General features: G+C 36.0%; 2 protein-coding genes and 2 long non-coding RNA genes across 5 annotated transcripts; 2 read left to right on the forward strand and 2 right to left on the reverse strand.

Annotated features, from left to right (window-relative positions):
• The first annotated feature begins 744 nt into the window (after positions 1-744).
• On the forward strand, positions 745-1,452 carry LOC145120711 (uncharacterized). Its single transcript, XR_013714319.1, has 3 exons — positions 745-953; positions 1,116-1,279; positions 1,367-1,452. It is a non-coding gene; the product is annotated as an uncharacterized LOC145120711 (long non-coding RNA).
• Positions 1,453-1,569: 117 nt separating this feature from the next.
• LOC145120709 (uncharacterized) lies at positions 1,570-4,783 on the forward strand. The gene is made up of 10 exons (XM_079056511.1): positions 1,570-1,789; positions 1,943-2,133; positions 2,455-2,622; positions 2,835-2,949; positions 3,099-3,227; positions 3,396-3,551; positions 3,751-3,930; positions 4,017-4,220; positions 4,307-4,378; positions 4,604-4,783. The coding sequence occupies exons 2-10, from the start codon at positions 2,057-2,059 to the stop codon at positions 4,781-4,783; spliced, it is 1,281 nt and encodes a 426-aa protein (XP_078912637.1). The 5' UTR covers positions 1,570-1,789; positions 1,943-2,056.
• Positions 4,444-5,833, reverse strand: LOC145120710 (uncharacterized). Its single transcript, XR_013714318.1, has 2 exons — positions 5,287-5,833; positions 4,444-4,819 (listed from the first exon to the last, which is right to left on the reverse strand). It is a non-coding gene; the product is annotated as an uncharacterized LOC145120710 (long non-coding RNA).
• Positions 5,834-17,689: 11,856 nt separating this feature from the next.
• On the reverse strand, positions 17,690-20,994 carry LOC145119924 (C3H4 type zinc finger protein). Of its 2 annotated transcripts, none has more exons than XM_079055691.1 (5): positions 20,723-20,994; positions 19,382-20,200; positions 19,165-19,290; positions 18,760-19,042; positions 17,690-17,997 (listed from the first exon to the last, which is right to left on the reverse strand). In XM_079055691.1, exons 2-5 carry the CDS (start codon positions 20,038-20,040, stop codon positions 17,794-17,796), a joined length of 1,272 nt encoding a protein of 423 aa, XP_078911817.1. In that variant the 5' UTR covers positions 20,041-20,200; positions 20,723-20,994; the 3' UTR covers positions 17,690-17,793. The 2 variants fall into 2 exon arrangements, with proteins under 2 accessions (XP_078911817.1, XP_078911818.1); XM_079055692.1 differs by having other exon boundaries at positions 19,382-20,217.
• Between the last annotated feature and the right edge of the window lie 6,897 nt (positions 20,995-27,891).

Genomic DNA, 27,891 nt, shown 5'->3' on the forward strand with positions numbered 1-27,891 from the left:
AAAAAAAAAACGATCGTACCCTCCAAACCTTGCTAACCAGGCTCTGATACCAGTTGTTAGGAATCGGACCGGGTACACGCAGCGGAAACACTATCACACACTCACAAACGAAACGAGAAAATAAAGCAATAAAGAACACAAGGATTTTACGTGGTTCGGATTCGGTGTAAATCCTACGTCCACGGGCTGCAACTAGATTTTATATTAACTCACTATAAGATTACAATTTATAACTCTACAAGTTATATTTGATGCACACACTCTCTGCTACACAACACACACACACACACACACACATATATATATATATATATATATATATATATATATATATATATATATATATATATATATATATGAGATGTGCCGTAAACTTTTTGATTCACACAAATTTGCCGTTCATATTGACAAAATTGCCGCAATTGAGAAAAAGAAGCAATTATTTAATAATTTAATATTTCTTGCCATTCATTGTTTGACCATGCAAAAGATGCGTCCAAATAATAAACAATTGATTTGCCGACATGTACGCTCCATTCAATATTAAACAATTGAATTGTTTAATATTTGTCAAGTTACATTTATGGCCCTTGAATTCTTAGAAACTTGTCAATTTGTTCAAGACTCCATAAATCTTAAATATATATATATATATATATATATATATATATATATATATATATATATATATATATATATAAACAGCCCCTCACTTAGAAATGAAGATTAACAAAACGGGAGGAAACACCATCCCATTCCTTCCCTGATTCTACATACCAACCAAACACTAGTTTAGTGGTCTATATGCTTATGTTTGGATCTTTCCAACTTGATTCATCATGTTTTTCTACTTTTTTGGTTATAGTTTACAACAAGTTTTACTACAATCAGCTTCAGAAGTTTCTAGGAAAGGAGCACCCACAAAATCGGACAAATTGATTTGTGAGATGAAGGTGCAAATTGTTAACTGTTCTTCCCTTTTTTTACGTGACTTTTAGGGCTATTTTTTGTCATGTGCACAATGAAAGCCTGTCCCACCATTTTAGATTTGTCCCATTCCCAATGCACGCCAAAAATCGATTCTGAATTGACCAAGAAATCTTGGTGTTTGACAGTTGGATTCTATTTCTGAAACATTGGCGTATGACATGGTTTTGGAAGTTGCTATGAAACTGCAATACTCCCAGCATAGAAATTTAGTATTGAAAGAACCATGGAAATGGTTACTCTGTGAGTTTGCGTCATATTACGAGGTTTCTGATGTTTACATGAAGTTAAGGTTCGATATTCTTTTTTTCCTCTCTCTTAAGCCTTGTAAATATATATATGTACATGATATTTTAACTCTCTAGAAAAATGTTTTCAGATACCTCTCATACATAATGGATGTTGCTACCCCGAAAACTACCTGGGTGTCTCTCATGTATGAGCTATTGTTACCGATTATGATGAATGGGCATAGCCTTAACAGTCAAGAGGTTAACTCCTGCTAGCCTTTAATTAAGCACCCAATTATCCGGTTATACTTTATCCTTGGCTAAATTGTTGTTTTGAATTTGACCAGATTACAATATTGGGAGACATTGAAGAGCAAGTAGAACAAATCTTTGATCTTGTTTTCAAGAACTACAAGTCACTGGATGAAGAATCGTTAAGTGGCATGATGGATGATTTTATGCCTGCTACTGGGGTGGTGCCACCTGTTTTGGAGCCCACTGTAAAACTTTATAAACTTCTTCATGATATATCATCTCCCAAGTCACATGATAGATTATATAGCTACTTCTAGGTTTGTAATTCTAAACAATTATTATGTTTTAACACTTATCTTTTAGGGATGTTTCATGGGACCACATTATAATAGTTACCTATTTACCCTTTGTCATTTCTTTATTGAACGAATGCTCATTTTAGTTAAAAATGGTGTGATTGATTGTGTTAGGCTGCTGTGAAGAAAAGATGGAGACGACACTTGACTGAAACTGATGAATATGTGAGTGGGATTGGTGAAGGCATTTTAAGGGATCCTGTTGCTGTTTCTTTGGCTTATCAGAAAATGACATCTCTTTGCCTAAACATAAGGCATGAGATTTTTACAGATATACAGATCCACAATTGCAATATACTTCCAAGGTGTGTGCTTTCTCTTCACTCTGACTATTACAGATTAAATTTGTTCTATTTGACAACCTCAATATGAGTAGCTTTTAGCCCTGTTTTTTTTCCATCAAGTTTAGCCTCTCTAGCAATTTAATGTATAAATAACATTTTCATCTCATCATTGGAGTGAGTCCCTTGTCAACAGTATTATCATTATCTACTCAATATACAAAACTCTAATGGTTTTGTGACTTTGTTTTGCATTCCAAATTTTCCCATTTCTCCAAATATATATTAAACTTGAAAAAGAAAAAAAAAACAGGTAGTTGAAATATTTTTGACTTTGTTTTGCAGTTTTGTAGACCTACCGAATCTTTCAACAGAAATATACATTGCAGAAGTGTCGAGAAGATTACGAGCCTTTCTTGTTGCCTTCCCTCCAACTGGTCCTTGCCCTCATGTTACAGAGCTTGTAATTGCAACTGCAGACTTCCAAAAGGATCATGCTTCTTGGAATATCAAGTAATTTTATTGATTAAATCAGATTTATGGAAATTATATCTTGTATTTGATAGTAACCCTCAATTTATATACAAAGTGAATACTAAAACAGGAAATACATAAAAGTAACATAAGATACAACAAAACCCTATTCTATAAATGCATAAAAGTAACAAATTCCCTTGTTGAATTTGCAATGTACATATTAATTATTCAATTCTTTTCTTTGTCAGTCCTGTCAATGTGAATGATGGGTTGGATGCAAAAGAATTGTTTCATTTGCATATCATCAACTGGATTCAAGATAAAAGTTCATCACTCCTCAAGACATGTAATCAGCTGGATAAGGTACTAGTATTTGCTTTTTATATTGATTTCCTTTACAAAAAATTAAATTAAATATATATATATATATATATATATATATATATATATATATATATATATATATATATATATATATAAAAATTCACAATATTGGTGATGCTTTTTTGCAGGTGAAATTGGGGGGAATGAGGAGGACACAAGAGTTTGTAAGTGAAATGTATAATCATCTTGAAGAGAGTTTGAATGATTATGGGGTCATTATGAGCCGTTGGCCTGAGTATACCTTTGCTTTGGAGAAGGTATCTTATTTCTTTTGCACTTGTATGATGATTATATTAATGAGAAATGGCACAAAATGGTAAAATATGATTTGATATATATATATATATATATATATATATATATATATATATATATATATATATATATATATCTTGTAATACTATTATTTGTTTTGAATGAAATAGGCCATTGTTGGCATTAAGAAGGCGATGATGAAAACCCTAAACAACCGATATGCAAACGTAGTAGCGCCTTTGAAAGAGAACATTGGGCTCAAGTATGTCCAAAAGCTCACAAAGCTCACCCCAAATCTTTACAATCTTTACAGGCCTTCTCCTGAGGTTTGTAGCACATAATTTTACCTTTTTACCCGTCACCAATAAAATATATAACATAACCAGGCTAAAGCTAAAAATTTACCCAATTGCTTTGTATTTGAGTGACATTGTTTGGATAGATTTATGAAAGTGCAATGTTACAATGAATAAACAAATGATTTTTTTGATTTAAATTCTAAAGTTTTGTGAGTGAATTATTCAGCTTGGTGTTTTGTTGAACTCAATAAGGATAATGTTGGATGTTTTGCGCCCTAAGATTGAACTCCAATTGAAGTCATGGGGAAACATAGGAGCTGGAGAACAATTTAGTGAAGTCACCTCAATGCTAAGATCTAAACTCCGGGCTTACATTCAAGCAGTTGTTGAGAAGCTTGTAGAGAACGTGAGTGAGCGCGCCTTTATTTATTTACTAGGCATGTATATTTGTTCGTGACGAGGGTATTTACGTCTTTTTATTTTCTTGTGCAGACAAGATTACACAACAATACAAAACTGAAGAAAATTGTTCAAGATTGCAAGGGGGGAAACGGAAACGTGGCAGAATCTGAGATTGGTTCTAGAATGCAACCGCTAACAGAACAACTTACGGATACCATAAATCATCTCCACAATGTCTTTGAGCCCCGTGTTTTCATTGCAACGTGTCGAGGATATTGGGATCGTTTGGGACAAGTGAGTCTTTATATTAACACCATCTTAACAAAATCAACAATCTTTTCTTCTTTTTCTTTCATGCTAAAACATGTTTGTTTTTTCAGGATGTTTGGAGTCTTCTTGGGGATGGAAAAGAGAATCCTTTGCTATACAAATCTTCAAAAGTTATCGTTTCTGTAAGTGGCTCTCCCTCTCATCAAATTTGCTAACACAATGACATTATTAAAATGGTTATTGTAAATTCAGGAATCCAAGATTACTTTCTATTTGTCAAACACTCGAAATGAAAGAAGTAATAAGATGCAAATACAAAACACCCGTCAATTTGTCTGATAATTGAAATTTGTGAAGGATTGATTGCCGACTTTTAACAACTTGTATCATAATAAATAAATATGCAGATTTTGGATGACACATTTGCATCACAAATGCGACAATTACTCGGAAACACACTTCAAGAAAAGGATGTTGAACCGCCAGGATCCATTGTTGATGTGCGGTCAATGCTCTGCCATGACGCTGTCACCTACACCAACCATACTTTCTACATACAACAATACATTGCTCATGGAGTCTGTTGACTGCTGGTCAACCAAGCCCAAACACGTGTTTTTTTTCTTCAGATGAAGTTGTGCAAAATAGAATGTTATTGATTGATTGTAACACAGTTGTATATATGCGTAAATATTAGCACTAACAACCTTCTACTTATAACTAACTTACTTAATACCAACTACACGATCCGACCATGAATATATTACTTTCAACACTACTACCCTTTTGTTTCTTGCAATGTTTTTATAATTGGGTTCATGCACACATGATTTACTTTCAACACTACTACCATGGGCGGATTATGTATAGGGCCAGGAGGGGCTTCCCCCCCCCCCCCCCCCCCCCCCCGATATTTGGGTTAGAAATAGCATATATATATATATATATATATATATATATATATATATATATATATTCAAAAAATTTAATTATAGGCCTGTTAGTGTAAAAATTGGGCTGTGGCCCCTCCCGATTTCAGTCCGATTTCCAAACCAAGCGACAAGAACTCAAAATCGGATTCGGATCTTACCCAGTTCCTCCCCCATCGTCGCTAGTCGCTACCTCCGTACCCCACTCAGTCGCTCCCCGTCGGTCTCGCCATTCACCACCGCAGCAGCTGTCATCACCGGTCACCGGAAATCAGGTATGTAATGCTCCTGTTCTCCCATTTTCTCAATCTCTCAGATTCATCTATTCTTGAAATTGGAATAGTAGAATTAGGAATTAGAATTTACAAATCTGAAATCTCAATTCTCATATCCTGAGTTAGTTTATGTTTTTGACTTAGCTGTTCTTTCTTGTTCACGGAACTGAAGAAAATCAGGTATGCTCGTGAGTGATCTCCCGTTCGGCTGTTATGTCTTCTCTCTTTTCCAATTCTACTGGAAATTAGCAGCCAATCTATTGAGTATTGAAACTTGAGTATTGAATTTGTTTCCTCCTCTTCGCTACTTTGCTTGTTGTTGGGATTTGGTATACAACGAATTATGATTTCACACACATTTAGGGGTGTTTGGAAAAGTCATTTTTGTAAAAGATAAAGGGCAAAAATGTTTGATAAAAACATTTTAAAAGTTATTTTAGACAGAAGGAAAACTGACTTTTTGGAAAAGTTGGAAAACCTGACTTTTTGTAACTTTTTCAAAAAGGACTTTTGTCTCTCAAAAAGACAAATCAAACACCCCCTTAAATGGACTTTTGCAGAAAATTGCTAATGTTTGTCTAGAATGATTTGATTGATGAGTAATATGAATTGTTCCTCCTTTTGCTTGTTATTGGAATTTAGGAATCAACTAATTAGGATTTCACACACCGTTAAATGTTCTCTTTTGTAGAAATCTGCTAATGTTTTGTCTAAATTGAGCTGACGAGTGATGAGCATTGCTTTTGTTTATCTAATATTTGAGTTTTATTGTCCTAAATTTGATTTAAGTTAGAGGGCTGATTTTGAATGAATTTTTCCTCCATTTTGATTTTTATAGATACAATCACGGTAATTTTAGGTATTTTGATGTTTAATTGCTGAAATTAGGTAACGTTAATTTTAGTTTCTATTACTTTCGGCCCCCCAAACTATACGTTCAAGCTCCGCCCCTGACTACTACCCTTTTGTTTCTTGCAATGTTTTCGCAGTGTTAACATTGCCAATCGATAGTAAGATACAAAACTTTTATTTCAGATGCTACAGACTGGAGCTTGCATGGGCTGTGAACTAAAAAGAACAAAGTGATTTTTTTCCAGAGAAAATGTCACTGTAGCACAATTAACATATGTGTTTTGTCCGATTTGATAAGTTATTTATTATTTTATTATTATTATTATTATTTATTTTTTGGCACAATAGGTCATTTAATTGTTATTGTACATGTTAATTAGGTCATTATCGTTAGTTTTTAACCATTCATCCATTAAATAGTTTTTTAAATTACATGAATGGCCCCTATGCTTTAAATTTGTTTTGCAGTTGCTCTTTACCAGCTATGGTTTAAATCACATGACCAAAGCTGCAACATTTTAGAAACTCTGGGGACCAAAGTGTAAAATTATTATATTCTTCCCCAAAACTAGTGCTTGGAAGATTCACCCGATTTATTATGATATGTCAATTCACACGTCTCTTGTTAATTTTTCCAGATATGTCAGTTCAATTCACATCACGTTTCTGAATTATACATTTAACGTGTTCCTTATTTTCTGAAACTGAATTCTTTTGGTGGACTTGTAATTTTTCTGGTAATGAGATAAAGCATCTACAATATCTTTTGATTGAGTTGACAAATGTTAACTCAACCTATTAATCCCACCCAAAGTCGCTTATTCGACTTCAGATTAAACGGTCCATCATAAATTCTATTCACAAAAAAAAGACATAATAACAGTTTATTATGAATTATAATAAATAAAAAGATTAGAAAATAATAATACAAAATTACATAACTACATTGTAGTAAGTATTTACCAAAGAGCCTTTGGTCTAGCGGTAAGGAGTGACTCTCTCAAATGAGAGATCATGGGTTCAAGTCTCACTAGGACACATATGTGGTGTTTAGGATTAGATTAGGAGTAGGATAGTTTGCCGTTTAAAAAAAAAAGTAAGTATTTTCTTTAGACCTATGTGAAACCTTGAGCTCGTGTATCGCTATAAACCGCATAGATCGGACAAACATCCTCAACATCAAAGGGAGGCATGTTGGTCACCCAAGCGACAAGAGTTAGCTTGTGGGAATCAAAATACGTGATAACTTCTTTTAAGTGTTTTATCCCAAAGTTCCTTTGCCACCGATCAATTTATGGGATGGTTATCTAGTAATTATTATTCATATTAAATACCATTATGTTTGGGTGCTACTAAATGGACACCCCTTAAAAACCTTTATCAAAAGTCAACCTATAATTAACTATTTAGTAAAAATACTCCAAAAACTAGGTAGAGTGTCCATGTGGTAAAATAAAATGTCTTTTTAGCCAACCCTTATGTTTACAAAGAACTAGAAGTTTTCACCCCGTGGAATGCTGAAACTTACCAATTAAGTTCTATTTTGTATTTATCATTTTTGGTCCTTGAAAAGGATATTATAACGTTTTTTGCATGAGTGTTTAATTTTAGGTCATCAACTAATTAGTTTAAATGAGTACTTTTCTATATATTCTATATTTTTAGTCATATCTTTATAATTATTATCTAAAACATTTGAAAATCTAAATAAAACATAAAACTTGAATACTAAACCCTAAATGACACTCTAATTTTTTTTTTCATGTTACCAGTACATTTACAAACACTTTACATATAGATTTATAAGTTCTATTTCTTTTTTCTTTTTGTTTAATATTAAAAATATTCTAAACTTTTTTTAACAACTAACTTACGCACCTCTAATTCTACATATTTGTTTCTAAAATGACTTAAACCATCAACCTCATTAACTCTTGATACGCATTTGCAAGAATTGTACATACTTACATCATAAGCCTTTTGGTATAACATTCTAAACTTATAAATCGTGCTTATGTAGTACAAAAAAAAAATTACAATTTTTTTTCTCTTCAACATAGTACTATATTCAATTTTATGATTTGTATTTTTTTTTTCAGTTTTTTTAAGGTGTTATCACGAGTCGGACCCTATATATATATATATATATATATATATATATATATATATATATATATATATATATATATATATATATATATATATATATATATATATATATTCGTCATAGTTAACCATTTATTCAACAATAACTACTTTAGAACATGAAAAATACATCTTCAATGCATCATTTAACAAAAAAAAAATCAAAAGAGTTTTCTACGATTCATATTCGATGCATTTAGTTAGTCCGAGAAAAAACATTAGAATTTAAAAAAAAAAATAGTAACGATCTTATACAATCTTCGTAAAATCGTTATTATTTATTTTTTTAAAAAAATTTCTAATATTTTGTTTTGGACTAACTAATTGCATCGAGTAAGAACCCTAAAAACCCTTAAAATTGTTATTGTTAAATGATGCATTGGATATGTCATGTTTTAAATTATTTATTATTAACTATGATGGATGAAAATATATTTTTTATGTTTTAAAATGCTTTTGGTAAGATCTAGTGATCCGATTCAATCTTACGATCACAATTTTGCAAAGCGTAAAATGATCATATATAGGACATGTTTGGCAGAGAGCGTTTGAGAGATTGTAGCTTCTAGCGTTTGACAAAGCGCTTTGTTTTGAACCAAAATCATCGTTTGACACTACAACTTTTAGCGTTTAGTTTAAACAAAACGCTCCAAAATACTTCAAATCTAAAAGCTATCTCATGTAATATTTAACAAAACGCTACCAATTAACCGCTACTTGCTAACCGTTATCGGGCTAATTTTGCCAAACATACTCATAGTATCCCGATCTTGACAACCTTTAATGATATCCTTTGTTAGAAAATTATAAAAAAAACAATTATTTTTAGAATGGATATTCTCTGTTAGACGAAGTGAATACCATAAAAGTAAATTAAGATAATACAATCCGTTAATACATAAAAAAAATACTAAAATACTAAAATAATAATATAAAATATATAAATAATTTTAAAAAACCCTTAAATTTTGCTTATATTTGTAAAAAGTCTTTCATATTCGGTTGATAACTTGTTTACCGGATTAAAATCTTAATTTAAACAATTGAGGGTGTTTTGGGTTTATATAATTGCTAAAAAATAAAATATTATAACTTTAACTCAATATGATGTGAAAATATAAAAACATTACTGAACCTTCTTCCAATTTCTATATTAAAAAAAACATAAATTACTTTAAACAAGCAAATCCCAAACAACCATCATAGAATTTTGTTAAATTCATATGATGAACAGGAAGAAATTAAGAGTCTAATCATCTCCATTTATGAACCCTTCTTCGACCAGAACTTCTCCCACTTCCATCTGCAGCATGAATTATGAAAAACTTGGTACCAGTGAATGAACCACACGACGTTTATCACAGAAGCTGACGTGGATGTCTAGTTTTTTCATGACCCCATGTTTCATATCATAACTATACATACCATCTTCGGCTCTGGTTATAGATTCCATAATAATATATCTCTTTCTTATCATGCAACAGAAGCGATACATACAAAGCTTACGAGGATACCTTTCAAAGTAAGAATTATCGACAGTTATCGACTGCAACTTTTCCCACTTCACCCTATGAAAATCTTTAAGAACCCATATCACAGCTTTATTCTTAGTAGTAACTCCATCGAAGAAAGTGAGGAAACCATCCATTTCGAAAAAAGAATAGACATCTCTACCACAATCACTAGATACAGGTAGGTTGATTCGGAAAACTTCCTCTTTTACCATATCCACAGAAACCAGGTCATTCGTACCTTGGATTCTCCAATGCATATACCTGCCTTCAACTGAAACTGTGTCACCCCAAATATGCTCCCCTAAATCCATATAAGGCACTTGGATCTTTTTCCACTTTGAGACAATACCTATATCTCTTCCCAAGACAAGAATTTCACATTCGACTGGTGGGCCCATTACCACGTGAACAACCTTGAATATTCCCTCAAACCTGTTGAAAGAAAGTGCTATTCCACATGTGTTACCATAGACTGCAGAAGATGTTGGACGCCGGGGAAGATGTGATCCTTCCTTGCTGATTGGATTAAAACCATAGTGGCCTGCACAAGATATTTCCGAATTGGGAAGATATGATCCTTCATTGGTGGTTAGATTTAAAACATACAAATACACTTTTGACAAGGGAATTGATATCAGAAGAAACTCGTTACACCAATGACGTATCCCGCCTGGTGAATGTTGGAGATCAAGCAATATAACAGTAAGCAAGAACAAGGGTAACAGGGGTAAAACTGGAATTGGCAGCCGAATAATTTTCTTATTGAATGAAACTTTCTAGCAACCTAATGATTGAGTTGCTTTACAAATGAAATTTCGACTGATGAATTGTGATCACTGAACTACTCTATTTATACTACTAGATTTAACAGAAAAGAGAAATACTAGGGTCAGTTCATTTTCTAACGGTCATGACTGCCCACATTTTTATTTTTCCTAATTACCAGGTCAATCCTTGACCAACATTTCTCCCCCTCAAGGTTGACCTTTCTTCTTCAGATCTTCTATGCCAATTAGTGCTCTCATCTCAGCAAACTTTATCCTTGGCATTGCCTTTGTTAGAACATCAGCCTTCTGTTGATCTCCACTCACATGTTCCACTTGAATCTGTTCCCTTTCAACACACATACGAATAAAGTGGAACTTTGTGTCTATGTGCTTGCTTCTACCGTGAGACACCGGATTTCTTATGAGTGCAATGGTGGATTGGTTGTCGATTAGCAGCTTCACCTTCTGTGCTTTCTTTCCCATCAGCTCACTGAACAAATTTCTTAACCACAGTCCTTGACATGCTGCTGCAGTTGCAGCCATATACTCGGCTTCACATGAGCTAAGTGCCACTGTTTTCTGTTTCTGCGATGCCCATGTTATGAGATTTCCTGAGTAGTAGAAAGCTACTCCAGTGGTTCCCCTTCTATCTTCACAATCACTGTTGTAACTACTGTCACTGTATCCCACAAGTCTTCCATCGCCTCCCCTGTGATACTTTAGCCCATACTGGGTTGTTCCCTTCACATATCTCAAGATATGTTTTATAGCAGCATAGTGACTTTGTTTGGGAATTTGCATAAACTTGCTCACCACTCCAACACTGTAATTGAGGTCTGGTCTTGTGTGGACCAGGTATCTCAAACTCCCAACAAGCCTTCTGTACATTGTTGCATTTACTGGTTCACCATCTTCATCTTTGGTTAACTGGAGTTTTGGCTCCATTGGGTACTGGGAACTATTGCAGCCTTCCATACCTGAAGTCTTTAAGATCCTTTCAGCGTACCCCTTCTGTGTGAGCATTGTACCATCCTTACCCTGTACTACTTCAATTCCCAGGTAATATGATAACAATCCCAGATCACTCATATCAAACAAACATTTCATTCTATCTTTGAATACTTGGATTCCCTTCTCACTTGACCCAGTGACTATGAGATCATCTACATATACTCCAACTATGAGAGTCAAGTTGGGTTTGTGTACCTTGTAGACAGCCTGTTCTTGAACGCATCTACATATACTCCAACTATCCGAGTGACTTGAGTGACTGGTCAAGTTTTGTATTCCATGCCCTTGGTGCCTGTCGCAACCCATACAGGGCCTTGTGAAGGCGATATACCCAGTCTTCCTTGCCTTTGACTATGAATCCAATGGGTTGACTTACGTAGACTTCCTCCTTAAGATCACCGTGTAGGAATGCTGACTTGACATCCAGGTGATGTACAAGCCAATTTTCCTTCGTCGCTACCGAGAGGATCAGTCTTATCGTCCCCAGCCTGGCCACCGGTGCAAATGCGTCGTCAAAGTCGACACCCCTTTGTTGAACGTAACCCTTGGCGACCAAACGAGCCTTGTGCTTGATTACTTCCCCGGCTGCATTCTTTTTTGCCTTAAATACCCACTTTACCCCTATCGCCTTGCGATTTGGGGGTAGCCTAGTTAAAGTCCAGGTATTGTTTTTCTCAATTGACTTCACTACCGTTTCCATGGCTCGTTTCCACCCTTCTTCACTTGATGCTTCTTCGTAGGTTGTGGGTTCATCATCAACCAACATTAATTCTTGATTACTTTCATACAGATCCCGTATCTGCTCCTCCTCCAGTCTTGTCGTATTTTCATATAAGTCGTTGATTGAGCGAAAGCCCCTTGTTGGTGTGTCGTCATATGAAGCTACAGACCCGCTTCTTGATTGGATCGTCGATACTCGACTGGGAGGTGTCGAGTTGGTACCAGGTACATACGACTGTGTCGAGTCTTCAAGTCGTGAGTCATCCAGTCCAATGTTTCCGTAGAGATCGTTTAACGGCGTCACAGGGTCTTCGTTAGTGTTAATTGACTGATCAGGATCTTGGGCCGGCTGGGATTGGGCTCCTTCATGGACAATAACATTGGTCCAGTAAGGCGTTGAAAGTGGCTCCCGTTTCATTATTCCAAGCCCAAGGCCTTCCTTCGTCAAAGATCACGTCTCGAGTTATCACTATCCGTCGACTGCTGGGGTTAAACATACGGTACCCTTTTGTTCCTTCTTCTGTTCCCAGGTACACCATTGGCTCGCTTCGATCAGTTAGTTTGCTCAGGCCTCGCAATTTCTTCACAAATCCCACGCAACCGAAGATCTTCAAGTGTGCGATCGAGGGTTTAGAAGCTTTCAGTGATTCGTATGGGGTTACGTCTTTGAGCGCTTTTGTGCTTGTTCTGTTCAACAAATACACTGAATGTCTCACGGCCTCTCCCCAAAATTGATCCGGTATCCCCATAGCCTTGAGTAGTGCCCTAGTCATCTCCAAGATCGTCCTATTTCGACGTTCCACAACCCCATTTTGCTGTGGGGTGTGTGGTGTTGTCAATTGTCGCTTGATTCCCGCCTGCTCACAAAGGAACTGGAATTGATTCGAATTGAACTCACCTCCACGGTCAGTTCTTATCATCTTGACTTTGTGGCTGCTTTCTTTCTCAACTTGCAATTTGAACTTCTGAAACATGCTCAACGCTTCATCTTTTGTTTTGATAAGGTATACCCACATATACCGTGAGTAGTCATCCACGATTAAGAGGAAATATTGATTCCCTCCTTTAGTTGCTGGGGTGATGGGTCCGCATAAGTCTGCGTGCACTAGCTGTAGTGGCTCTTTAGCTCTCCACGTGGCTTCCTTTGGAAAAGCTTGTCTTGGTTGCTTGGCCAGCATACATCCTTCACACACCTGTGATGGATGAGTCACCTGGGGCATGCCTAATACCATATTCTTACGTGTCATCTCCTCGAGTGTTCTGAAGTTAGTGTGTCCCATGCGTGCGTGCCATAACCATGAGTCATCGTCTATACTCATGGCTAAGCACACAGGCTTCCCAGGTGTAGGCTTAATTTTATAAAGTCTGTTCTTGGATCTCTGCACCTTCATAACCAAGCTTCCTGCTTCATCATACATTCTTAGGAACTCCTTCTTCATCCCTATATCATACCCCTCTTCGGTCATTTGTCCCAGACTTATTATATTACTGTGCAGGGCAGGAATATAATACACATCTGGGATGACAAATTGATCACCATTTTTGCAATCAAATAGGAGAGCACCTTTTCCTTTGATCGGAACCCTGGCCCCGTCACCGAATCGAACCTGCCCCGTTACTTTCTCGTCAAGCTCAGCAAACAAGGCCTTGCATCCAGTCATATGGTTACTAGCTCCATTGTCTAGATACCATATGTTCTCTTCATTGTTTTCTTTGAATTGGTTTGGGTAGACTTTTTCTTCATTCAATAGGACTACTTCGCTATTCTCTTCACCACAAACAGCTAGCAATAGGGTTGGTTCTTCTTCATCAGCAGCCAAGTTTACTTCTTGGTCCTGCTGCTTCTTTCCCTTGCACTCCGATGCATAATGACCAAGCTCTTGGCATTCATAGCATCTGATGTTGCTCTTGTCTCGTGGCTTTTTGTTTGTGTTGTTCGCCTCCTGTCGTGAGTCACCACCCCAGCGCCCACCTCTGCCACGAGACGAGCCTCGCCCTCGTGTGCTGCCTCTTCCGCCCCGATTATTATTTCCGCCCCTTCCTCGACCACCTGTTGAATTTTGCTTGCTTGGACTCCGGTGGATTGACGAGCCTTCTGCCTTGGCAAGCAGCAGGGCATTATCTCCCTGTGTGCTTGCCTTCCGGAGCCGGAGCCTGAGCCTGTCCTCATAAGCCTTCAAATGCCCAATTGCTTCTTCAAATGGCATCGATTCCATATCACAGCTTTGTTCAATTGATGCCACCAGGTTTATAAACCTCTCCGGAACTGTGTCGAACAGTTTTCTCACCAATTCTTCATCTTCCAATATTGCCCCTGCACTCCCAAACTTTGAAATCATGGCTGATATCTTTCCTGCATAATCATCTATGGTTTCAGACTCCTTCATTTGAAGTGCTTCAAACTCACTCTTGAGTACCCTTAGCCTTGCCTTTTTGACCCTCTCTGCACCCACATACCGTGACTTTAGAGAGTCCCAAACTTCCTTGGCTGTCTTCTTCTTGGCAGCCTGTGCAAGAATCTCCTCTGGTATAGATTGGAAGATGAAAGCTCGAGCCTGCTTGCTCTTCTTCTCATCCACGACCACTCCGGTTGGTGGCTCAATGGCATCCCATAACCCATGGGCATCCATGATGGCTTCCATCTTAATTGACCAGGTGTTGTAATTTAGTGAGGTTAGCATTGGACATTGAAGAGTAAAAGGATTATCTTTGGGCTGATTGGATGATGATGGGGCTGTCATCTTGTTGAATCGAGGATACTTGGGCATACAATTGATCAGGATCTGTTTTGCTCTGATACCAAATGTTGGAGATCAAGCAATATAACAGTAAGCAAGAACAGGGGTAACAGGGGTAAAACTGGAATTGGCAGCCGAATAATTTTCTTATTGAATGAAACTTACTAGCAACCTAATGATTGAGTTGCTTTACAAATGAAATTTCGACTGATGAATTGTGATCACTGAACTACTCTATTTATACTACTAGATTTAACAGAAAAGAGAAATACTAGGGTCAGTTCATTTTCTAACGGTCATGACTGCCCACATTTTTATTTTTCCTAATTACCAGGTCAATCCTTGACCAACAGTGAATCTATTTCAAGATATTGTTCTTTCACTTGTATCCCGTGTTGTTCTTCTCTTATATCCACAAGTCGATAGGGAGGTATGTTTTGCAGATTCTGGAGGATAAAAGAAGCATGGTCTTGCAAGATCCTGTTGGAGATTATATCGAACCATAGTCTACAGACATACTTAACCTTATAACGAAGGAAAGCATCAGGAACCCTTTTGAGGATTTCTAAATGGATGTCATCTGGAAGCAAGTAAAACCAGTCAACCTTCTTTCTCTCTTCATCTTCAGATTCTTTCATTGCTATCTCCATCGACTTCTGCTGTTCCAAAACACATGATGAAGAAACAACGTACTATATATGCACAAGGGTACATGCATGAATTTTGTGTGTACTTATTTTTGTTGAAAACGAGACTAATCCATAACAAACTTCATGTGTTTTTATTTTGGATCAACAATGTGATGTACGTACGTAGGCATAAGCAAAATTTTTACATTCTAAAATCCTAACAAATATGTTATTACCTTTTACCAGATTTTCTTGGAGCTACTAACTAGTGTATAATACTTCTAGTAAAAACAAAAATTGCTACATGTCACATTATTTGACAATTCAGAGTATTGACAGCCAAAAATCCAGTAAAGTAACTGATTTTGGTTTGCTTGATCTGACTATAGAAATGGATTGTATCACCAGATTGAGGCTATGATCAAGTACGTAAGGAGTCAAGGATATCATGTGAGCACGCTGTATATCAGTGGTCTAGAAGCAGAACGTACTGATCTCAAGTTCCTCATACTGTTAAGTTTTCATGAGGCTTGCATCTTTTCCAAAAAAATATATTGTTAATTTTTTTTACAAAAAAAACTACACCAGGGTTTGAAAATATAAAAAAAAACTTACATATAGATGCCCAGAACCTCCCTTAATACAAAGCTAAAGCACACAAAATTCAAGTGTATGTTTATTCTTGCTGTAAATCTCTTTATTGATTTCCAAATAAATTATACACAAAAGTAATCCAAACCCAAAATTTAATAAAAACTAGTGGGATAGCCCAAGGGTTGCATCGGGCTTATTAATCATATATTATCAACACTGTTTTTGTAATGTTCTCTTACATGGGGACCATTTATATAATTTCTGTGAAACACATGGACAATTTCTGCAAATTTGCTTTTAGGTAGAAACCATTATGTTCTTTCACTTTTAGGAATGGACTATTTCTGTAACTGTGACAAAAGGACCATTTCTGTAATTTTGCTATTAGGCAGGACCATTTCTTTAATTTTATTAACACAGAGACCGTTTATGTAGCTTTATGAACCATAGGGACCATTTCTGCAGTTTTTTTGAAACACGTAGAACATTTTGTGAAATATGAAAGACGGACGATTTTGTGAAGTAACAAACATTAAGTCGAATCTAGTATGCACAAAAATAAAAAATCAATAAATTAGTTTTACAAAAGTGCATAAACAATGAACTATAAAAATCACATAACCTACCCACAATTCACAACACAATTAAATTACAGTAACATACTACAAATTACAAAATCACATATTGAAACAATTGACTACCTAAAAAACTAGGTTATTTTTCTTTTCTTTTTTTTTCCCTACAACATCATATCAGAATTTTAAGGTTTACAAATTCAGATGAATAACATCGTATAATTAGAGTTTTAGGGTTTATAAAATAAAAATTAAAAAGTGAAAACTAGGTTATAATTTTTTTTACAACCTTCTGTTGTTGAGTAAGTAAAAAAGAAATAAATGGAGAAGAGAAGAGAAGAGGGAGTAGTACCTCTGGTGTCGATTTGGGGCTGTGTATGGTGGCCGGAGCCGATCCCAGAAGGGGATATGGTTTCATATCAAAACCGAAAATGAAGATGAAAAAGTGAGCAATCTGTTTTTTTTTTTTTTTTTTTTGGCCTAATTTATATTATTAAATAGTACCTAAAATACATTTTAATACATACCGAAAATAAGTATTTATATTAAATGGCTACCTAAATTACATTTTAATATGTTATAAGGCATGGATCTATGAAAAATAAAGGATTTGGTGTATTAACTAAAACAAGTAAACTAGTATTTCAGAAGCCGAAAAAGATGAACAAATTTCTTGGCTGAAAACCATATGATATAATATATACTGTAGTTTCTACCAAAATAAAAAAGAAAAACACCACAAAATAAGGATTAAGGAGAGGATAGATATAGGCTTGTGGTAATACATCTATTCACTTATCAAACAACACAGACTTCCATATTAACATATACAAAAAACTTTTTAAAATCTAATACACAGTGCTTCTTCTCAAACTAGCAGTTGCTTCTGTTAACGAACTCAAAATGGTCTCACCGACTTCACTCTTGCAAAGTGGACACGTGGCATTAATCTTCAACCATTTGTCAACACACTCCACGTGGAAGAAATGACAACAAGGCAACTCCCTCAATTCATCATCATTTGCATACTTAGCCAAACATATGCAACACACCTGTTGAGTAAGTTAATATATACTATTATATACTTTGTTAGGTTTCTTGCTTTCTCACTTAATGGGCTTAATCTGAACAGAATGACTTAACTCATTAAGCCAAAAAAACCTGACTTAGATTAAGATGCTAACCCTTTACCTATTATCTCACGTGTTTTTTTTTTTTAATTATTTCTACATAGATATAATTATGAACTTCTTAATACATTTATAGGCGTATAAAAATTATTATTTCTACTTGCTTACAAGTTAAAACCTTTGTACTCACTTGAAAGTTTATAAATATCTTTTACATGTATCACAAAAAGTATACAATATTATAACTTTTTAATCATAATAATATTAGAATATTGCAAAAGCATATATGAGTTAACCGGTGCAACAACAAATTCCTGGATTTTTTTTTCAATTCAATGAACATTAAATTTATGTGTATTCTTATGAATAATTATGACAAAAAAGATTTAAATTAATCATATTGTGGTTAAATAATATTACATGTGTATTACTGTTTATAGAAAATAAACTGTGATTTATTTAAAAATGGAAATCACGTTTTATTAAATATTATTTCTAAACAGAAGGGTAAATTGGTCATTTATTCAGATTTAGCCACATTATATTGCGTTTGGCATGCAATAAGGTTTAGGGTTTGATTAAGACCGATATCAATGGGAGAAAGATTGCAACTTTTTGTGAGTGCAAAAGACATAAATGCCCTTGTAAACTTATGTACGGAGAAGAATTAATTAAGTGACTAACCGCATCTTCTCCTGATATGGCACGTTCCTTTTCAGTTCCAGCAGCCACAATCCCACCTTCAGAGGTGCTACTAGAGTTGTTCTCTTTATCATTTTTATTTTTCTTGAATTTGTAAGTGGGAAGAGAATTAATGGACTCTGTAGTGGCTCCTCTATTTTGTGCAAGATCTTCTCTGAATCCCAACACAGATATTATACAAGGGAGACAACAGCAGATTGTGGTGCACAAGATGAATGGCATTGCATACCCGATACAACTAAAGGTAAGAAACACTATACACAACCTGTTTGTTATATCATATAACAACCAACAGTCAGCAATGTAGTTTCATTGATTTGGCAAAATTAAATATATATATATATATATATATATATATATATATATATTTAACTGATTAATTGGCACCTGTACAAGTTGGGAGCTTCAGAAGAGGAAGAATGGCCTCCAAAGATCCACACATTTCCAACCACAAACCAGACTGCAAAGAAGCAATCCAATCCCATTTTGAAATATTCAACAAGCACTTTCACTCTGCAAACAAGTCCCATTTAGGGTTTTGGTGTATCATAAAATCACAAAATAAAGCATAAAAAGATGGAAAGAAAGAAAGAAAGTTGCGTACCTTGAACTCAATGCTCCCATTGTGAGTCTTCTTGTAGATGTCACAGCAGTGTTCCGATTGTCCCCTTCCAAAATCCTTCCATTTGAAGATGAAGTGAAAGAACTTGCAATGGCAGACAGATTGCCAGGTGTCGCATTTTGGCGAGCCTGTGATACTTCTTGAGTTGAAGCATTTCGGTTATGAAAACGCCAAAAGAGAAGAGGAAGTGTTACAACACATCCAGAAGCATAACCAATAACCCATGTGAACAATGGAGCATGAGGGTGTTCATCCCTTGACAAAGATAGAACAACAATGGCTGCTATAATTTGGCTCACTGTAATCACTAATTCCACTGATATCCAGTAACCGGAATTCAATGGACTCCTACGCCTTCCATTCCCATTCCCCCTCCTAGCAAATGATGTATTCCTTGCATTTGTAGTAGATAAAGAATGTTGCAAGACTGGAGATTGTGGATTTGTTGAAGGGAGATCTTCATTCTGTCTTAAGTTTGACCCATTGAGAGTTGAGCTAGATGATGAAGCTTCATTGCTATTTGTTGTTATATTAATCACATGCTCACATTCGGTATTGCTTTCTGTTCTCTCCATTAGTAGTGGCACTTTGCTTGTTTGAATTTTACGATGTAGCCCTGGTGTGGGAACAGGAACACCCATCTAGATGCTCCAGCAAATCACAGAGTAGAGAAAACATGGGATGGCGAGATATCAAACACACACTTGTGAAACCAATCACACAATCATACTCATAAGAACTGCTCACCTGTGACTTTTGCAGTCACCCACTCAAAATGAAGTATCAAACTCAAAGGAGCACCTGAAAAGATGCGAAATCTAATGAAGATTATGTTACAAATGAATCAGTTCTCTTAATTAATGAACAAAAGGAATCAAAATTATGCGCTAAGAAACGAACAAATTCAACATCTATAGAAAATTGTTCAGTGTAGTCCAATTAGGCGAAACCACGAAATAGACTCGGTGCTTTACAATTGTTCAAGAAAACTAAATATCTCTTAAAAATGTGCAGTGATCGAAATTGGCCAAGAATCGCATCATTAAATCGATTAATACACCACATCTAGCATCACAAAGTTGACCATTCGTTGTCTATCGATAGTAACGAAGTAATAGAACTCAACACGGCACTTGCATAAACTTATGAAAACGTTATTATACCTACAAACTCAGCAATCGGATCCACAAATGAATCGATTCGCATCAAATCGCACATTTAAAACCCCAGTAAAACAACAACTAAAATTCTTGCGAATTTCAGCTGGTTTTCTCGAAATAAAAACATAATAAGTAGCATTAGTGTAGAAGAAGGAACACTAACCAGTGAGTCGGCGATTAAATTAGAACAAAATCGGAGAAATCTCGTTGCAGTGGCGAAAGTCGACGGATCAATTGATTTGATTCACAGAGTGATCAACTTTTTTGATTGTTTGAAATGATCTTTGTTCTTGTTTTTTTGTTGGCGATGGATATACCGATTATCTATTTAACGTCACCTTTGAGTTTGACCCTCCATTGTGACAGTCCATCTGGACACTGTAGCATCGTCCTTGTGTCCAATTTTGGGGAAAAAATCCTAACTTTATATTATTTTTTTCTTAACATGTATATATTTATTTTTAGTAGCATCTATTTATATATAGTTATTAACATGAACAATATATTTTATTGACAAAATTACATAACTGGTCCCTGCGATTTACAATATGTTACAATTTTGGCCTCCTGTTAATTTTTTGATGAACATGGTCCTTATGGTTTCTAAAACTTGCGTGATTGGTCCTTATGGTTTCTAAATCTTACGTGGTTAGTCCTTAAGCCACATGAAATGACCCTTTTCCATTTTTAATTTATTTTTATCTTTTCTTTAAACAAAATTTATTTATAAAGAAAAATAAACAATTACCCTAATCCTGCATCTCTTTCCTCACGTTTCTTTCTTTCATTCTTATCCACCAACTGCCATTCTTGCCGGTAACCCCATTTGAATATAACATGTCTAAACCGTCAATAATCGCTGCCTTTTAGCATTTGTTGACAATCCATCCTCACTTTCATCTCTCTATTTCCTATTACACCACATCAACCTACATCATCTCTCTTTCCAATTCTATCATATGAAACTTCCAAATATCCTACAGAAACAAAAAAGTCCTCCGGCCATTCCCCCATCATTCCATTTGAAATAAGATTATCGTTCATCAGTTGATCAGAAAAGACCCATGACAACATTCTTGATATGCTTGTTGGGTGGAATCGTTGCCATGGGGGCTCCATAAGAAAGCTTGATTTGCTCCAGGAAAAAATGTTGTTGCAGGTTTGATCTAAATCCATCAACATTCAATGGTAAATTAGCAAGTTGGAATGCAATCTTGTTACTATTCTGACATGAAGCTTGTTCTCCTACATAAAACTCATTGCCCCTTTTGTTCTCAGATTTCAGTTCATCGACCCTCCACCTCCCTCATCTCCTTTCTTCTCTAACTGTTGTTAACCAACCTACAATTTCACAAACCAACGCCACCTATGTCATTGATGAAACCTCTCCTACAATGGATGAAGACCAGTTAAACCCAATCGTCGTCACTTGATTCATCGCTCATCGGAAAGGGTTGGGAATTCCCAAGTGGTAGTTGGCAGTTGTCGTTCGTATTTTCCAGAGGCCAACACCATCACCTTGCTGTTAAAATCAAAACTGAAATTAGATTTTCTATAAGAGATAGGGAAGTGGAAATATCAAGCATCGGGGGTCCGTGTATGCTTGTTCTTCGATCCAGAAAGAAAGAAAAGAGATAGTGAAAAGAGAGAAAAACAGGAATGGGGTAAAGGTTAAAAGAGAAGTGGGTTTGGTAGGCCCAATCTTACTTCATTTTTTTTAATTAAAACTAATTAGAAATTATATAAGAAAAATATAAAGGAAATTAAAAAGGGTAAAAATTTCATTTCATATGGTTTAGGACCAACCTTGTAAGTTTTAGAAACCACAAAGACCATTCGTATCAAAAGAAATTAGTAGAGACTAAAGCTGTGATATTTAATAAACCACGGGGACCATTTATGTAATTTTGTTTATTTTATTTGTCATTAATTGCTATTTGTAGAATATAACCATTTTTTATTCATGTTACATATTTGTATTTTTTAAATAATATTTTATGATATTAGGTTCTTTGACATTTAATAAAATAGGCAACAAAAATTGTGTTGATACATATATCGAAAAAATATATATTGATTTTCAAATAATGAAAATATTTGCATATTAATTTCAAACTACATACATAAATATATTTTTAGAAGACAAAGTTATTGTTAAATATATTTGATCCTCTTAATGAACACTAACTTATTATATATCTTTGTTGTTTGCATCAAGAACCTCTATTACCTTTTTCAACACAGTTAGATGTTGTTTATCTCTACTTATTGAATTAGTTAGATAGATTTGTAATATACATTGTTTGGTATTGTAAAGTATGACGACAAGTTGTTGCAACATTTCTCTTTTGTCTTCATTGATCGACTCTCATTATTGAATAAGAGGTTATGGACTTTTTTTTCATTGTTGGTGCCTTTCCAGTTTTGTAGTTCAAGTTGAGATTTCTCAGATAAAGACAAATAGGTCTTTTTAGGCTATTTGGTATGAATTTGTAATATGATTTTTCCTAGGGAGAGAGAGAGAGAGAGAGAGTGTGTGTGTGTGTGTGTGTTTTATAAATGATGCTACTATCTGGTGTTTATAATGCAATGGATCATGAATTCGTGATTATATTATACATATAAGGAATTGACATGTTCAAGTTTTGATCATATGGTGTAATCGTTTTTGTCAGTTGTAATATATGTTGTTTATGGATTACCTTAGCACACTATTTATTCAACTGGTATGTACAAGTGAATGTTACTAGTTTTTATATTTAGTTGTTACTAATTTTTACATGGATGATAACTGCTCTGGTTCCTCCTATATAACATTATTGCTACCAATACGAGAGAATATTACTAATTTTTACATTTAGCTGTTAAAGTGTAACACCCATTTTCCGGAATGGATCAGTTTAGGGCATTAAGGAGTCCAAAGCATGGTTTTTGGGGAAAATCATGTGTCACGATGTAACAACCCAAAAACAATGATAAAATTTTTCATTTTAAAAACCAATAGTTTCATACATAAGGTATCGTAAGATCAACCACAAAACAATTGGTCAACAAAACATCAAAGTACGGATGAAAACAAGTGCAAAATTATGAGGGGGATGTTGTGTCATCACGTCGGGCCCTTCCTTTTCGTACCGGAAGTACTGAAACCATAAACATATACTGTAAGCGTAAGGCTTAGTGAGTTCCCCAAAGTACCACATACCAAACATACAACTGGGCCTAGCCCTGGGGTATATTCCAACCCAATATACAATCATGGGCCCAACCCTGGGGCCCAACCCTAGGGTTTCTTTCAACGCATCGTACACTCATGGGCCCAGCCATGGGGCCCAACCTTAGGGTTTATTTCAACCCAATAATACAATAATGTGCCTAGCCCTCGGGTCTCTTTCAACTCAATCATATAAACATCTAAGAGCCACATAACAGATAACATTCTACATAAGCAATTTGGTGGGCATGCATTGGTGCCTTCGACACACAATCACAATGAGAATACTCACCTCTAACTGAAGATAACTGAATCACACACTCAAGCTGTTGCTATCATGGCTCCTCACACTAATCAAAACCTAAAGACAACCCTAATTAATAATCAAGGTTTTAACCCATAATCAAATGTCTAAATCATATTTTATCTTACTATGGGCAAAAGACCATTTTGCCCCTTCCACACATGACCCAAAATACGAGGCCCAAAACCTTAACGACCCAAGGCCTAACAAAATGCCCCAAATGAGTTTTTTGGGAGTACACCCTACATACTCCCTATTACGCCCATCATACAACTTTGGTTTGGAAGGATTACAGGGCAACAACTCCCTACGCCCAGCGTACTCAGGGTTACGCCCAACGTACCCTTTAGAAGCCCAGGTCTAAATGCTTAAAGACTTAACGCCCAAACTTCAGATCTAAACCTAATGAATGTATAAAATCATAGAGTTGCAACATTTATGCCTTTGCATGGCTACAAGGAGTTCAAAACTAAAAGCCTAACTTGTATTAACATCTAAAACCCCATAACTCTAGCATGGATGAATACAAAGGCCTAAGCTTCCATTTTTATGTCTCCAAACACCCAAAATCATATGAAAGGACAGTTCAAAAGGTTTGGAGTATACCATACTCATTAGACTAAGGTTTTTGGGACAAAAGGTCATTAACTAGCAATCCTAACAAGATATATCAAAGCAAGCCTCAAGATTTGAACTTTATACCTACTGAAGATGCACAAAGGTGTGTAGATTTTGGATCCAAGAGCTTGAGTGCAACACCACAACTTTAAAGGTCTTACTTCACCACCAAGAACACCAAAATATCACTAAAAAGCTTCAAAAGTCACACACAAGAATTAGGGTTTCGAGATGAGGGCTAAGAGGGATGGGGGCTGGAGGTAAGGGAGGGTTTGAGACCATAAAGTCCTTTAAATAGGGTACAAACCCTAAAAATTAGGGTTTGGGACATGCGTGAGTATGCCCAGCGTACTCATATGTACGCCCAACGTACGGTGGGGAATCCACGAATTCATTTAACGAGCTACACACGACGTACCCATAAGGTACGCCTCATGTAAGGACTGTTTTTGCAAGGATTTTATACTAAATTCCAAAAATGAAAAGTACCTGGAACACGGTTGTCACACACGGAGTGAATATAAGGAGGTCATGACGTGACAAGCCAAAATGAAGAACGTTTATCTGGACTGTGGTCACGATATGACACATATGTGGTCACGACGTGAGGAAGGTTAAGCCCATGGTCTTTTGGGGTTTACTTCATATTTAAACCCCATTAACTCGATTTTAGGGTTCATTGTCAGCCTTCATCACCCTCAAACCTCAAAAAACCCTAACCTTAATCTCTCTTGGTGGTTTTGACTCATCTTTGGTGGTTTTGGTACTCTTTAAAGGAAGTAGAAGGAGAATTGGGGCAAGGATCAAGCAAGCATCATCTTCTCATCTTTGATATCTCCTTTGGGACCATTTTTAAGGATTCAAGCCTATACTTTTATGGTTTATTCTCTTAGATCTAAGTTGTTTTGGTTCTTTTTGGTTCATGGTTTTGATTTAAGTAAATAGATGGAATAAAGTTGGCAACTTTATGGTCCTTCTGAGTCCCTAGAGCATCATATCTTATGTATCTAAGGATTTGTTATGAATTATGAGCCTTGCATGAGTTTTGGGTCATTTTCTTGGATTTTAACCTAGGTTGCGTAGAGGATATGCATGGAGCATGCATGTCCATAAAGTTGTCATTTTTATGAACCTATGGAGTCCCTTAAAGCTTTCTGGAAAGTGGGACTTGAAGACTTAATGGATTAAGGACTCAAACCATTAAGTTGTTGTCTAAGAATGTGGTCACGACGTGACATTGAGGATGTCGCGACGTGACGATTGAAGTTTCTGCAATTATCTTGTCTTGTTGTGCTCACAACGTGACCAAGGAGGGTTCACGACGTGATGCTTGCTGAGTGGCTTGTCCGTGACCGAGTTGACTGAGTTAGGGAAAGATGAGTTGGAATTGGGCTGAGTATGTTCTCACGACGTGACCAAGGGCTGGTCACGACATGAGGCTTAATGGTTGATATTGTTGGTTGTTGCCTTTGATTTTGACCGTTGACTTGTTGACCTGGATTGACTTTTGGTCAAGATTGTTGGATTCAATGTGTAGACTAATGTTGGACCTTGTATGTTTTGATAGGAGTGTTGTAGCATCTGTTGCAGGGCATTGAGCTGCGGTTTAGCTGATTTCGTGAGTCAGGCGAGTCTTCTTACTATACTGTGTAGGATGCTAGCAGTTTTTTTAACTCTTTCATTGTGTATTGGGTTGGGCCTATTGATATGTTGGGTTGGTCCTATTGGTATGCACATTAATTTAAGCCCATTTGTATGTTGGGCTGGGCTCATGGATATGTTGGGATGGGACCATTTGTATGTTGGGTTGGGCCCATTGAATGATATATGATATTTTGGGGAACTCACTAAGCTTTGTGTTTACAGTTTGTGGTTTAAACATTTTCAGGTACTTTCAGTTCCAAAGGGAAGGGTCCGGCTTGACTGCACCATGTCTCCTGAAGACTTTTCCACACTGATTACTTTTGATTTACTCTAATGTTTGAGAAATACATTTTTACTGTAACGACGTAAATTTTTCAACCAAAATTTTCATTTCAACATAAAACCATATGTCATGTTTTCCCAAAAATCTCAAGTGTTAACATTAATACAATTTATTGATCAAAAGTTGGTTATCACATAAACCAGGATCCTCCAAAATATATCTCCAAGCGAGTGCGTGTATAATCAAGTCGGGGCCTTTCCGCGATCATCGGAAGTACCTGAAACACATAACACATACATAATGCAATAATATCACAGTATAATGCAGTAAACTTTGAATAAAACATAGCATAAATCACACAGACATAATGCAGTAATATCACAGTACTCAATAAACACATAAGACCCTCTGGTCACACATAAATACCACTCTAGGTAAAGTATAGTGAGAAGACTCACCTCGTAAGCTAGCAAGTAAAATTCTCATGCTCGGAAATCCTCGATCTAGTCTCTGCCTATCACAAGGATAATATCTCTAATTAATACTCTCCTTACACTCAAATGCACCAAACGTTGATCTCTCTTACACTCTAGCCTTAGAAATTGGTAAAAGACCATTTTACCCATTCCTGGCCTCCATCACTCCTTTGACCAACCCTAAAGTCAACAGAAGTCAATTCCAGTCAACAACCCAAATTGACCAGACTCGCCGAGTGCACTCGTGCGACTCGTCGAGTCCCATCGATTCTCGACAATCTCATGAAGGTCCAGCCCGTCGAGTTAACCCCTAACTCACCGAGCTTTCGCCCGATACAGCTAATCGGGACAACCCTAATCTAATCGCCGAGTCAGCTCATCAACTCGGCGAGTCCATTCAGACTCAAATTGCATTCAAACGACTTTAAGGCAGTATAATTTCCCAAACTCCATATCCATACTCTCAGGGCTCATTTATCATGTAAAGGCATAGACTTTACGTCCATGCATGCCATTTTGGGCATGAAATGCCAAGAACACGATCTAAATGGGTTATTCACTCATAACTTCCATCAAGGTTGAATAAAGCAGGAACCTTTAGATGCTAGGGACCTCCTAAGGTCCAGATCTGGAGTTCAAGCCTCCTCATGAACCCCAAATCCTCAAAGTCCCAAAATATAAAGGAAAGAAGCCCTAATCTTCAAAATGAGAGATCTACTCAAACAAAAGAGAAAGGTTCGAACTTGATACATCTAACAGAAGCTCTTGGACGTATAAGCAGCAGATCTAACAG

The sequence above is a fragment of the Lactuca virosa genome, chromosome 6, assembly GCF_052849685.1.
Source record: "Lactuca virosa cultivar CGN04683 chromosome 6, Lactuca_virosa_CGN04683_v6, whole genome shotgun sequence".
NCBI classification, from domain to species: domain Eukaryota; kingdom Viridiplantae; phylum Streptophyta; class Magnoliopsida; order Asterales; family Asteraceae; genus Lactuca; species Lactuca virosa.